This window comes from Nerophis ophidion, linkage group LG20 (genome assembly GCF_033978795.1).
Source record: "Nerophis ophidion isolate RoL-2023_Sa linkage group LG20, RoL_Noph_v1.0, whole genome shotgun sequence".
Lineage (NCBI taxonomy): Eukaryota > Metazoa > Chordata > Actinopteri > Syngnathiformes > Syngnathidae > Nerophis > Nerophis ophidion.
The window spans coordinates 3,189,702-3,203,116 of NC_084630.1; the positions used below are offsets into that span (position 1 = coordinate 3,189,702).

At 39.2% G+C, this 13,415-nt stretch overlaps 1 protein-coding gene across 2 annotated transcripts in view; it reads left to right on the forward strand.

Moving 5' to 3' along the window:
- tbck (TBC1 domain containing kinase) overlaps nucleotides 1-13,415 on the forward strand; it is a 45,076-nt gene that overhangs the window by 7,626 nt on the left and 24,035 nt on the right. For both annotated transcript variants that reach the window (XM_061880322.1, XM_061880323.1), the window contains exons 10-20: nucleotides 1,140-1,288; nucleotides 3,062-3,200; nucleotides 5,360-5,459; nucleotides 6,012-6,061; nucleotides 6,160-6,289; nucleotides 6,461-6,559; nucleotides 6,627-6,689; nucleotides 6,754-6,880; nucleotides 8,505-8,555; nucleotides 8,640-8,723; nucleotides 12,844-12,929. In XM_061880322.1, coding sequence (XP_061736306.1) covers nucleotides 1,140-1,288; nucleotides 3,062-3,200; nucleotides 5,360-5,459; nucleotides 6,012-6,061; nucleotides 6,160-6,289; nucleotides 6,461-6,559; nucleotides 6,627-6,689; nucleotides 6,754-6,880; nucleotides 8,505-8,555; nucleotides 8,640-8,723; nucleotides 12,844-12,929 — 1,078 coding nt within the window. The remainder of the gene's footprint in view (nucleotides 1-1,139; nucleotides 1,289-3,061; nucleotides 3,201-5,359; nucleotides 5,460-6,011; nucleotides 6,062-6,159; nucleotides 6,290-6,460; nucleotides 6,560-6,626; nucleotides 6,690-6,753; nucleotides 6,881-8,504; nucleotides 8,556-8,639; nucleotides 8,724-12,843; nucleotides 12,930-13,415) is intronic.

Sequence of the window (13,415 nt, forward strand, 5' to 3'; positions counted from 1 at the left end):
TATATCATTTATATTTATTTATTTATGAAAGAGACATTTTTGTAAACAAGTTAAATGTGTTTAATGATAATACAAGCATGTGTAACACATATAGATGTCTTTCTTTCTCAAAGACAGGAATATAAGTTGGTGTATTACCTGATTCTGATGACTTGCATTGATTGGAATCAGACAGTAATGATGATAACGGCCACATTTTCAAATGGAGGGGTGTACCCCGCCTTCCGCCCGATTGTAGCTGAGATAGGCGCCAGCGCCTCCCGCGACCCCGAAAGGGAATAAGCGGTAGGAAATGAATGGATGGATGGAGAAAAAAAGTTGTCCTTTATGTACAATACCACATGAAAGTGGTTGGTTTTTGGCATCTAATTCATCCAGCTTCCATACACTTGACAAGAAAAACACTGGCGGCAAATTCCGTAGCTTGCTTGATTGACATTCACGGCACCCGAGGGTCTTGTGAGATGACGCTGGCTGCTGCCAGTTCATTATTATGAAAAAATGACCGAGAGGAAGGCGAGAAACACTTTTTATTTCAACAGACTTTCGCGCCGTCCCTTCCGTCAAAACTCTAAAGGCCGACTGCACATTTCCTATCTTCACAATAAAAGCCCTGCTTCATGCTGCCTGCGCTAACAAAATAAGAGTCTCGGAAAGCTGGCGTGCACAAGTGATGTGCACGCCAGCTTTCTGAGGGATCGCTTGTGCACGCCAGTTTTCCAAGACTCTGTATTTAGTTAGCGCAGGCAGCATGAAGCAGGGCTTTTATTGTGAAGGTAGGAAATGTGCAGTCGGCCTTTAGAGTTTTGACGGAAGGTACGGCGCAAGAGTCTGTTGAAATAAAAAGTGTTTCTCGCCTTCCTCTCGGTCATATTTTCATAATAATGATCTTGCAGCAGCCAGCGTCATCTCACAAGACCCTCCGGTACCGTGAATGTCATTTAAGTGACGTCTTGGTGAAGATTGATGATCACCAATTTTTAGGTCTATTTTTTTTAAAAGCCTGGCTGGAGATCGACTGACACACCCCCCGCGGTCGACTGGTAGCTCGCGATCGACGTAATGGGCACCCCTGGTATAGATTTACAGATTACAGGGTTTTTAACGTTTTTATTTAATTATTGTGTGGGACCTCACAGGCCGACCCCTGGCGAGCTCCTCGGAGATCCCGTGTTCGATGGCGTTTCTTGCCTCTACACGACATTCCAGAAGCCTGTGAGCCTCTTCTCATCCTCTCTACGATGTGCACATCTGGAGCTCCCGGAGGACATCGCCGACCTTTGCAAAGGTGTGCAACCAAATACATTAGCACGCTGACATTATTTTTTTATGTTATAATGTCCAATAATCTTGTTCTATTTGAATACTATTTGATTTCTTAGTTTTTTATTTTTAATACATTTGCTAAAATATCTAAAAAACACAAAAACGTTTTCATTGCATCATAATAAGGTATTGTGTGTAGAATTTTGAGGCCAAAAATGAATTTACTCCATTTTGGAATGAGCCTATAACATAAAAATTTTTTTTTTTAAGTGAAGCAGTGTGAATACCTTCGGGACGCCATGTAAATTAGAATGGAACTGTGGCGGATGCATCAAACCTCCACTCAACACTCACCTCATACACACCTGCTTTGTTAGAGAATAAAACGACGAAGAAAGGTATCTGTGGTGCTAGTTTTGCAACTTTGCTGCTATATTTAGCGAGTAGAAGCATGCATTAAATGTGAAAAAGAGGAATGTGTCTTGCATTGGGCATTTATTCGGTCATCAATACAAGCGAACACAAAACGCAAAGTATACCCCTGGCAAGCGGAGATCCACCTCTAAAAAGTCCAGAAAGTATGCAAACTGGGTCTATGTTGGAGACCAGAAAAAAAAAACAGACGCAATCCAACAGTTTATCACTTCCCTAAGTGTTATGAAGACACGTCTTAGATCAGGGGTGCCCATTATGTCGATCGCGAGCTACCAGTCGACCGCGGGGGGTGTGTCAGTCGATCTCGAGCCAGGCTTTTGAAAAAAATAGACCTAAAAATTAGTGATCATCAATCTTCACCAAGACGTCACTTAAATGACATTCACGGTACCGGAGGGTCTTGTGAGATGACGCTGGCTGCTGCAAGATCATTATTATGAAAAATGACGGAGAGGAAGGCGAGAAACACTTTTTATTTCAACAGACTCTCGCGCCGTACCTTCCGTCAAAACTCTAAAGGCCGACTGCACATTTCCTATCTTCACAATAAAAGCCCTGCTTCATGCTGCCTGCGCTAACTAAATACAGAGTCTCGGAAAACTGGCGTGCACAAGCGATCCCTCAGAAAGCTGGCGTGCACATCACTTGTGCACGCCAGCTTTCCGAGACTCTTATTTTGTTAGCGCAGGCAGCATGAAGCAGGGCTTTTATTGTGAAGATAGGAAATGTGCAGTCGGCCTTTAGAGTTTTGACGGAAGGGACGGCGCGAAAGTCTGTTGAAATAAAAAGTGTTTCTCGCCTCCCTCTCTGTCATTTTTTCATAATAATGATCTTGCAGCAGCCAGCGTCATCTCACAAGACCCTCGGGTGCCGTGAATGTCAATCAAGCAAGCTACGGAATTTGCCGGCAATGTTTTTCTTGTAAAGTGTATGGAAACTGGATGAATTAGATGCCAAAAACCAACCACTTTCATGTGGTATTGTACAGAAAGGACAACTTTTTTTCTCCTCCATTTGAAAATGAGGGCGTTATCATCATTACTGTCTGATTCCAATCAATGCAAGTCATCAGAATCAGGTAATACACCAACTTATATTCTTGTCTTCGTGAAAGAAAGACATCTATATGTGTTACACATGCTTGTATTATCATTAAACACATTTAACTTATTTACAAAAATGTATCTTTCATAAATAAATACATGTAAATGATATATATAAATGAGGTAGATCCCCTCGAGTTGGTCAATTGAAAAGTAGCCCGCCTGCAGAAAAAGTGTGGGCACCCCTGTCTTAGATTATTTACAATATTAAATACACAGGAATCTATTGTACTAAACCTTTTGCTTGTGACATTTAGATGACGACGATGACTACCTAGCCGAGCGGGCCATAAATGAGGTGTATCACCTGTGGTGCCTGGCAGGGGGCGACCTAGAGAAGGAGCTGACCAATAAGGAGATCATACAGTCCAAACCTCCCATTTGCACACTACCCAAGTACGTAAACTCCTAATACCGCATTGACCTGAATGTAAGCATATATACTATATACAGAGTTTATAGATATATACATTCTAACAAACAGGGTCTCCAAATGACTTTTCCCCAAGCTAGTCAGAGTTTTTCTTCCCGTGACTCACACATACAGGTGACCTGTAGCCCTGACGGCGACCCACTCTTGTCAAAATAATTATTTTAGCAAAAAAAGAAAACAACAGAAGATGAGTTATGTTAATTTGAAGATAATGCTGGACAATTGAAAACTGTGCAACAGCTATGAAATATGATTAGCATATCAAATTTCATAATCAGCTGTTTTACTGATCTTGAAAACATTAAAAACAAAAACAGTTATTTTGTTCTTAAAAATAATGTTCCAAGAAAAAGAGGGGTCGTCTTGTATTCAGGCCTGTACTGTGTATATATTAGTGCTGTCAGACGATTACATCTTTCTTTATTTTCATGACTGTTTACATTGTAGACTGTCACCGAATGCATCAAAACTATGAATGAACACATGCAGAGTTATGTACTTAACAAAAAAGGTGCAATAACTGAAAACGTGTTTTATATTTTAGTTTCTTCAAAATAGCCACCCTTTGCTGTGATTACTGTTTTGCACATTCTTGGCATTCTCTTGATGAGCTTCAAGAGGTAGTCACCTGAAAGGGTTTTCACTTTACAGGTGTCATAGTTTTGGTGCCTTCAGTGACAATATACAATATAAATAGTTATGAGAATACAGAAAACACATTGAAATGAGAAGGTGTGTCCAAACTTTTGGCTTGCTTGTACTGTACATATACACACTATCCATCCATCCATTTTCTACCGCTTATTCCCTTTCGGGGTCACGGGGGGCGCTGGCGCCTATCTCAGCTACAATCGGGCGGAAGGCAGGTATATATATATATATATATATATATATATATATATATATATATATATATATATATATATATATATATATATGAATGTGAATGTTGCCTGTCTATCTGTGTTGGCCCTGTGATGAGGTGGCGACTTGTCCAGAGTGTACACCGCCTTCCGCCTGATTGTAGCTGAGATAGGCGCCAGCGCCCCCCGTGACCCCAAAAGGGATTAAGCTGTAGAAAATGGATGGATGGATGGATATATATATATATGTTGGGGCTGTGAATCTTCGGGTGTCCCACGATTCGATTCAATATCGATTCTTGGGGTCACGATTCAATAATATATCGATTTTTTTCGATTCGATTCTCGATTCAAAAACGATATTTTTCCGACTCAAAACAATTCTGTATTCATTCAATACATAGATTTCAGCAGGATCTACCCCAGTCTGCTGACATGCTAGCAGAGTAGTTGATTTAAAAAAAAAAAGCTTTTATAATTGTAAAGGACAATGTTTTATCAACTGATTGCAAAAATGTAAACTTTTTTTAACTATTAAATAAACCAAAAATATTACTTATTTTATCTTTGTGAAAACATTGGACACACTGTGTTGTCCAGCTTATGAGATGCGATGCAAGTTTAAGCCACTGTGACACTATTGTTATTTTTTTTATAATTATAAATGTCTAATGATAATGTCAATGAGGGATTTTTAATCACTGCTATGCTGAAATTATAACTAATATTGATACTGTTGATAATATTCATTTTTGTTTCACTACTTTTGGTTTGTTTTGTGTCGTGTTTGTGTCTCCTTAATTGCTCTGTTTATTGCAGTTCAGAGTGTTGCTGGGGGATGTTTGGTTTTGGAATTGGATTAAATTGTTATGGTATTGCTGTGTATTGTTTTGTTGGATTGATGAAAAAATTCGATTCGATTCGTATTCAAATTGATTTTTTCCAACACCCCTAATATATATATATATATATATTTTATATGTGTGTATATATAAATGTTTATATGTATATATATATATATATTTATATGTACACACACACACACACACACACACACACACACACACACACACACAGTACAAGCCAAAAGTTTATTAATAATTAATATAATCATATATATATATATATATATATATATATATATATATATATATATATATATATATATATATATATATATATATACATATTGTATATATGTTATATATTGTATTAATTATGTGCATTCTGCTTCTACTTTCCCCCATATTATCACACAGTTTTGTCCTGGAGGATGGGGAGTCGTTTGGCCAGTGGAGGGATCGGAGTTTCTTACTTGACGACACAACAGTGACACTATCACTGTGCCAGCTGAGGAATGTAAGCGCACTAACTAAATCGTGTATGTAAAACGAAATGCTCATATCTGATGGACTTGGTCAAAGGGGTTAATCATTTCTAAGTAAATGTTTATTATGGGCACTGTACTTTGCATTACCACTCAGTGACTAAGTCAAAACTGAGCAATGATGCACAGTGCATCCGGAAAGTAGTCACAGTGCTTCACTTTTTCCACATTTTATGTTTTAGCTTTATTCCCAAGTGGAATAAGTTGATTTGTGTCCTCAAAATTCTACACACAATGTCCATAATGACAACGTGAACATTTTTTTAAAACATTTTTTTAGAATTTTTTGAAATTAGATTAACATGGAAAAAATAAGAAATTACACGTACATAAGTATTCGCAGCCTTTACTCAATATTTTTATAAATCATGTCACACTTTGAACTGGACATCAAATATGCACCGCGTTGGTGACCCCTGCTGTAACATAACAAAATGTGCAAAAAGTGAAGCTCTGTGAAAACTTTCCGGATGCACCGTATTTAACTCAATGTAATGTTATTAATGAGCTTCTTTCCCTTTCAGAGACTAAAGGACGTGGCAGGCGAAGCTTATTTCCCTCTGCTGGAGGACGAGTGAGCTAAGCTGTCTCAATATTATACCTCCATATTGCATTTGTACTTGAATAATGACACCGCACATACCTTCCTTCTTTTGCATCTCTTCGCCCCAGACGGTCAAGTGTGACGCATTCCAACAGCGCCAACGAGCTGTCGGCCACGGTCACCCTGCCGCTCATCATCCGCGAGAGAGACACAGAGTACCAGCTCCTCCGCATCATCCTCTTTGACAGGCTGCTTGAGGTCTCCTCCTCCTGTATACACACACAACCACACATACTTGAGCTTTGTTTCCACCAAGCGGGTTGGGTTCCGTTTTAAACGGTCATTAAGAGTTTTGGAAGGAGAATCACATCATGTTAAAAGGATTCAAACATACTGACGCTTGTGTATCGTCGTCACTTGTTCTGTCAGGCTTATCCCTACAAGAAGAAGCTGGTGTGCAAAGAGGCCAGGGTGGACATCCCGCCTCTTGTGCGTGGACTGGCGTGGGCTGCGCTGCTGGGCGTTGAGGTGTACAAGTCTACTTTATATTTCCTTGTCAACATGTGTATGACAATGGGTCTTTTCCTCCATACAGGGGGACATTCAGGCCAAATACGAAAGCATAGACAAGGACACGCCCATTCCAACCGACAGACAGGTCGTTGCTAGTTAAATGCTTAATTATTGAGGTGTTTTCTCAAGAGCAACATTTCACTCCACAGATCGAAGTGGACATCCCCAGATGCCACCAATACGACGAGCTGCTGTCGTCTCCGCATGGCCACGTTAAGTTCAGGAGGGTTTTGAAAGCCTGGGTGGTCTCCCATCCGGACCTGGTCTACTGGCAGGGTTAGTCTAAAGCGGATTTTTGCCTTATTGCCATTCAATTGCTCAGCTGTTCCAACCTTTTCACAGTTTGTCCATTATACATGGTTGGCCACAAAAGGGCAATTCTGCACTGCTTTGCACGTAATTAAAAGAAGAGCAAACATTTTAACTAGTGCTGTTAAATAATACAAAAAAATATTTACACTTGTGATTTTTGATTAATCACAGTAAATTACTTGTTTTCATATTTTAAATTAACGTTAAGAATAGACCCCAATCATTTTTACACAAAGCAATTATTGTCAGAATATTATACAGGAAACATTTTTTAATATGTTTACCATGAATGCACGTCTTTTTTATTTCAAAACTTGGTAACCGTTTTATCAAAAGTAGTGTTGGGTGTATTTTAAACTTAAATTTAGAAGCGAGTCAGTCTCCTTTGCAATGACGTATTGATGTAATCACATATGACAACCCACACTGCCTTTCAGTTAAGGTGAAATATAAAATACCTAGCATGATTAATCTGTGTTTATACATGAATAATGTGTTACCTTTTTGTGAGAAATTTCATTAATTAATGCGCTAAATCTGACAGCCCTAATTCTAACTTAATTTTTTACCTTAAGGTAGTTTTCATTGTCGTTGTTTGGCTCCGGTTTAAATACAGTCCAGTGATATGTTAAGTTTAATTTTGATTATTTTGATTGCAATACAGGAAACATATATACACAAAATAAAATATACACAAATATATATTCTATATAATATTAACAACTACAGACAAAATGAAATTCACAAAATGAAACATGTATAATAATATTGTCAGAATATTACACTGGAAACATTTTTTAATATGTTTAACATGAATGCACGTATTTTTTCTTTCAAAACTTGGTAATTGTTTTATCGAAAGTAATGTTTGGTGTATTTTAAAGTTAAATTGACCAACAAGTCAGTCTCCTTTGCACTGACGTATTGATCTGATCACATTTAACAACCTGCACTGCCTTTCAGGTAACCATCCACCGTTAAGGTAAAATATAAAATACATAGCATGATTAATCTGTGTTTATACATGATTAATGTGATACATTTTTGCGAGAAATTGCATTAATTAATGCGCTAAATCTGACAGCCCTAATTGTAACTTAATTTTTTACCTCAAGGTAGTTTTCATTGTCGTTCGTCTCCGGTTTTGACAGTCCAGTGATATGTTAAGTTTAATTGTGATTATTTTGATTGCAATACTGGAAACATGTATACACAAAATAAAATACATACAAATATATATTCTATATATTGTTATAAAATACAGACAAAATTAAATTCACAAAATGAAACACATAGAATAATTCCGAAGACAAGAATTAAGTCAAAATTTAAAAGGTAATTTTGTGAGCAAACTCATGATAATACAATCATTAAAAAGTAAAATGACAAGATATGGGCGTTGTACCATCAATGTTGAATTTGGGTGTAGAGGAATCTTGCCATTCACCTGTTAGTTGTTTTTAAATTAAATCAGAATTGATTCTTATCCAGCATGTGCAATTAGCAGTATTTGACAAATACTATTACATAGATAACTCACCATATTTTACATCGTAAAATGTGTTAATGCTTAGTTTTCTCCCTCCAGGTTTGGATTCACTTTGCGCCCCATTTCTTTACTTGAATTTTAACAATGAGGGTAAGATGAAAACTTGTTGCAAACTCCTGTGCAATATTTGTCTTTGTCTGATGTGTTTTTTTTTCATCACTCTACTCTTCACAGCTTTGGCTTACTCTTGTATGTCGGCCTTCATCCCCAAATACCTCTTCAACTTTTTTCTGAAGGACAACTCACACGTCATCCAAGGTGAGCTGGACAAAATGAACCATCCCTGTTCTTTTTTTTGTTGCTGTGATACTTGTTTTCTTGACTGATCCTTTTCCCTTTTCCGCCACCTCATTGTGTTGTTTAGTTGGCCCGCTCAAGCAAGTTTAGGGAAAACATTCTTTTGGTTCCGTGTTGTTACCGAAGCTGTGAAAATGATGAACATTTCTTAATGGATTCCGCAGCAGAGGCGAAATGAAAAAAAATTTAACCACAAAAAAAAAAAAATCCCAGACAGTTCCTTTAAGTTTGCTAAAAAGCTATGGCAAGCACCCTTTTCATCTTTCTGCACTCTTACATGGCCCGGACAGCCAGCTATTGTTTATTTGTCTTTGTTTTTCAAGCCAACAAGTACAGTACAGATTGGAGATGTCGATAATGGCTTTTTTGCTGATGTCCGATATTTTTCAACTCTTAATTACCAATTCCGATATCAACCGATACCGATATATACAGTCATGGAATTAACACATTATTATGCCTAATTTTGTGGTGAAGCCCCACTGGATACATTACACAATGTAACAAGGTTTTCCAAAATAAATTAACTCAAGTTATGGAAAAAAATGCCAGCATGGCACTGCCATATTTATTATTGAAGTCACAAAGTGCATTTTTTTTTTTTTTAACATGCCTCAAAACAGCAGCTTGGAATTTGGGACAGGCTCTCCCTGAGAGAGCATGAAGAGGTTGAGGTGGGTGGAGTGGGTGGGATAGCGGGGGTGTATATTGTAGCGCCCGGAAGAGTTAGTGCTACAAGGGATTCTGGGTATTTGTTCTGTTGTGTTTATGTTGTGTTACGGTGCGGATGTTCTCCCGAAATGTGTTTGTCATTCTTGTTTGGTGTGGGTTCACAGTGTGGCGCATATTTGTACCAGCGTTAAAGTTGTTTATACGGCCACCCTCAGTGTGACCTGTATGGCTGTTGACCAAGTATGTTTGCATTCACTTGTGTGTGTGAAAAGCCTTAGATATTATGTGATTGGGCCGGCACGCCCCCACTATTGTTGTCTGGGTGGAAATCGGGTGAAATTCGGCAGAATGATTGCCCCCGGTAGACTTTCGGGAGGGGCTCTGAAATTTGGGAGTCTCCTGGGAAAATTGGGATGGTTGGCCAGTATGACTGGGCCACACAACTGCTCTGTACTTCTCCCTACATCCGTGTACAACTCCATACAGCGGCGTTTTAAAAAGTCATACATTTTACTTTTTGAAACCGATACCGATAATTTCCGATATTACATTGTAAATCATTTATCGGCTGATAATATCGGCAGTCCGATATTATCGAACATCTCTAGTATAGATATCCACAAATAAAATGGCTGCTACATTTAAGCTTTTTATTTCCTGCTTGCTCACAGTTGCCACCTGCTTAATTGGAGGTCAACTGTATTGATGAACAGTGTAGAAATTAGTCTTGCTAAATATCTATTTGCACTAAATAAATATAGCATTTGGATACTTGGAACAGTGAGTAAAACATGTTTACTTCTATTCCTCAAGTATTATTGTCCCCATCATACAGTTTTTTTTCATTTATTTATTCAATAATCTTTAGAGGTGACCTGTGATGGTTTTTGTATTTTTTGTCTTGTTAAAATGTTAGCATAGAATTACGGGATGCCTCTGAACACTGTTATTTGTAGTCCGGCTATGTTGTGACGTCACAGTGAGGTGGAAGTCCTTATTTAGACATTAAGTCGAGCTGTAAGACAGAGGGGGGGAACCTCCTCTCCCCTGCTTCTAGCTGTGAGGAAACAGAAAAAAAGTAGGATATGATATTAGTTTCATGTAATCTTGCCCTGTGCATAATAACGACGATGTGGCACATGCAGCGAAAGAAATGTTGCTTAAAGCACTTTTTTTATGAAGCGCTGTATCGATCGGAGAGGGGCCTAGTTTACCTGATTTTGTGACTGGTTTAATTTATTTAATGTTTAGGAAGTTTATTTTTAAGTTTAAGTTTATTTGTCACCGATTCTGTTCATAACTTTTATGGACAGAATTTCTAGGCGCAGTCAAGGCGTTGAGGGGTTCCGGTTTGGTGACCGCAGGATTACGTCTCTGCTTTTTGCAGACGATGTGGTCCTGATGGCTTCATCTGGCCGGGATCTTCAGCTCTCACTGGATCGGTTCGCAGCCGAGTGTGAAGCGACCGGAATGAGAATCAGCGCCTCCAAGTCCGAGTCCATGGTTCTCGCCCGGAAAAGGGTGGAATGCCATCTCCGGGTTGGGGAGGAGACCCTGCCCCAAGTGGAGGAGTTCAAGTACCTAGGAGTCTTGTTCACGAGTGAGGGAAGAGTGGATCGTGAGATCAACAGGCGGATCGGTGCGGCGTCTTCAGTAATGCGGACGTTGTATCGATCCGTTGTGGTGAAGACGGAGCTGAGCCGGAAGGCAAAGCTCTCAATTTACCGGTCGATCTACGTTCCCATCCTCACCTATGGTCATGAGCTTTGGGTCATGACCGAAAGGATAAGATCACAGGTACAAGCGGCCCAAATGAGTTTCCTCCGCCGTGTGGCGGGTCTCTCCCTTAGAGATAGGGTGAGAAGCTCTGCCATCCGGGAGGAACTCAAAGTAAAGCCGCTGCTCCTTCACATCGAGAGGAGCCAGATGAGGTGGTTCGGGCATCTGGTCAGGATGCCACCCGAACGCCTCCCTAGGGAGGTGTTTAGGGCACGTCCAACCGGTAGGAGGCCACGGGGAAGACCCGGGACACGTTGGGAAGACTATGTCTCCCGGCTGGCCTGGGAACGCCTCGGGATCCCCCGGGAAGAGCTAGACGAAGTGTCTGGGGAGAGGGAAGTCTGGGTTTCCCTGCTTAGGCTGTTGCCCCCACGACCCGACCTCGGATAAGCGGAAGATGATGGATGGATGGATGGATGGATGGAAGTTTATTTTTGGCCGTGTCTGTAAAAATTAGTGGTGACGTTTGGTTTTAAAATATAAATTTATGTACATCATATATTTCTGAGGAGGGTGAGATTGGGTTTCATTTGCACTCTGGGAACGCCTCAGAATAAAACGTCTATCAGACAAACATAAAAAATGGGTTGTAAAAGTTAATGTGGAGCAAAATCTACACACAATTCACACAGAAACATATCCAATAGATATTCACTCACTTCAAGTAGATGTTTTAAATGCAGATTAAAATCTTCATCTGGTCACTTTAACCTCCTATCTTGCTTGTTTTATTAATATTTGATTATTATTTTTAATTTGTTTTTAAAACTTTCTTTCATATTAAAATTTTCATTATTTTTTAACGTTTAGATTAAGGCGGTATAGCTCGGTTGGTAGAGCGGCTATGCCAGCAACTTCAGGGTTGCAGGTTCGATCCCCACTTCCGCCATCCTATTCACTGCCGTTGTGTCCTTCGGCAAGACACTTTACCCCACTGGTCCCCAACCTTTTTATAGCTGAGGATCGGTCCACGCTTGATAATTTGTCCCTCCGCCCCCCAGGGGGGAGGGATTTTTTTTTTGTTTTTTTTGTTATGAAAAAGGGAGTTTTTTTGGGTTGGTGCACTAATAGTAAGTGTATCTTGTGTTTTTAATGTTGATTTAATAAAAAAAAAAAGTATTTAAAATAAAAACAATTCATAAAGAATTGTTCTGCGGCCCGGTACCAATTGGGGACCACTGCAAGTTTACCCACCTGCTCCCAGTGCCACCCACACTGGTTTAAAGAAAAAAAAACATATCTTAGATATTGGGTTTCACAATGTAAAGCACTTTGAGTCACTTGAGAAAAGCGCTATATAAATATAATTCACTTCATTTCAATCAATTTTTTATATATTTTTTTCATTTTCGTCAGTGCATAAGATACACTATTTATGGTCTATTCTTTTTTTCTCCCTATTAGGACAGGGTAACAGTTAAACACCGGAAGTGAACACGGCTGGGAATAGGATTAAATCAAATCTGCTTCTTCCTACTTGTTTTTCCAAAATTGCGCCTATGAACTTGTCTAAAAACAAAAACCTACATTATTTTCAAGTCCAAGCTTTCGAGCAGCCAACCAATGAATTGCAATGTATTGCTGCAGCGCAAAGGCAACATTAGATAATGCTCTCTTCTTCTTCCCCTAGAATACTTGACAGTCTTCTCCCAAATGATCGCCTTCCACGACCCAGAGCTGAGCAATCACCTCAACGAGATCGGCTTCATCCCTGATGTAAGTTTGCTTGGAAGCTAAGACTCTAAAGAGAACAGTCTGAAGCAAAATAAGCATTGATTGAGTGGTTGATTGAAACTTTTATTAGTAGATTGCACAGTACAGTACATATTCCGTACAATTGACCACTAAATGGGAACACCCCAATAAGTTTTTCAACTTGTTTAAGTCGGGGTCCTCGTTAATCAATTCATGGTAACAGGCATAACAGTATATTCTCTCACGCTCACAATAGTTCAACTATTCAACTATCACCCCATATTTGTTCCCACTACTGCACCTTAAGTTGGAGTCTTTAATCTCGTTATACTATTCAAATATAATGACGATATAGTCCATTCTATTCTATTCTTCTATTCTATTCTAACTAACAGGACGAAAGATGTCCAATGTCCCTTGTATGAGTTGCTTTGTGTGCCTTATTTCCGCTTATTTCCGTTAGTTTTCTGTGAGTATTTAAAAGCTAGTTTTAACTTAGAGGGGTTC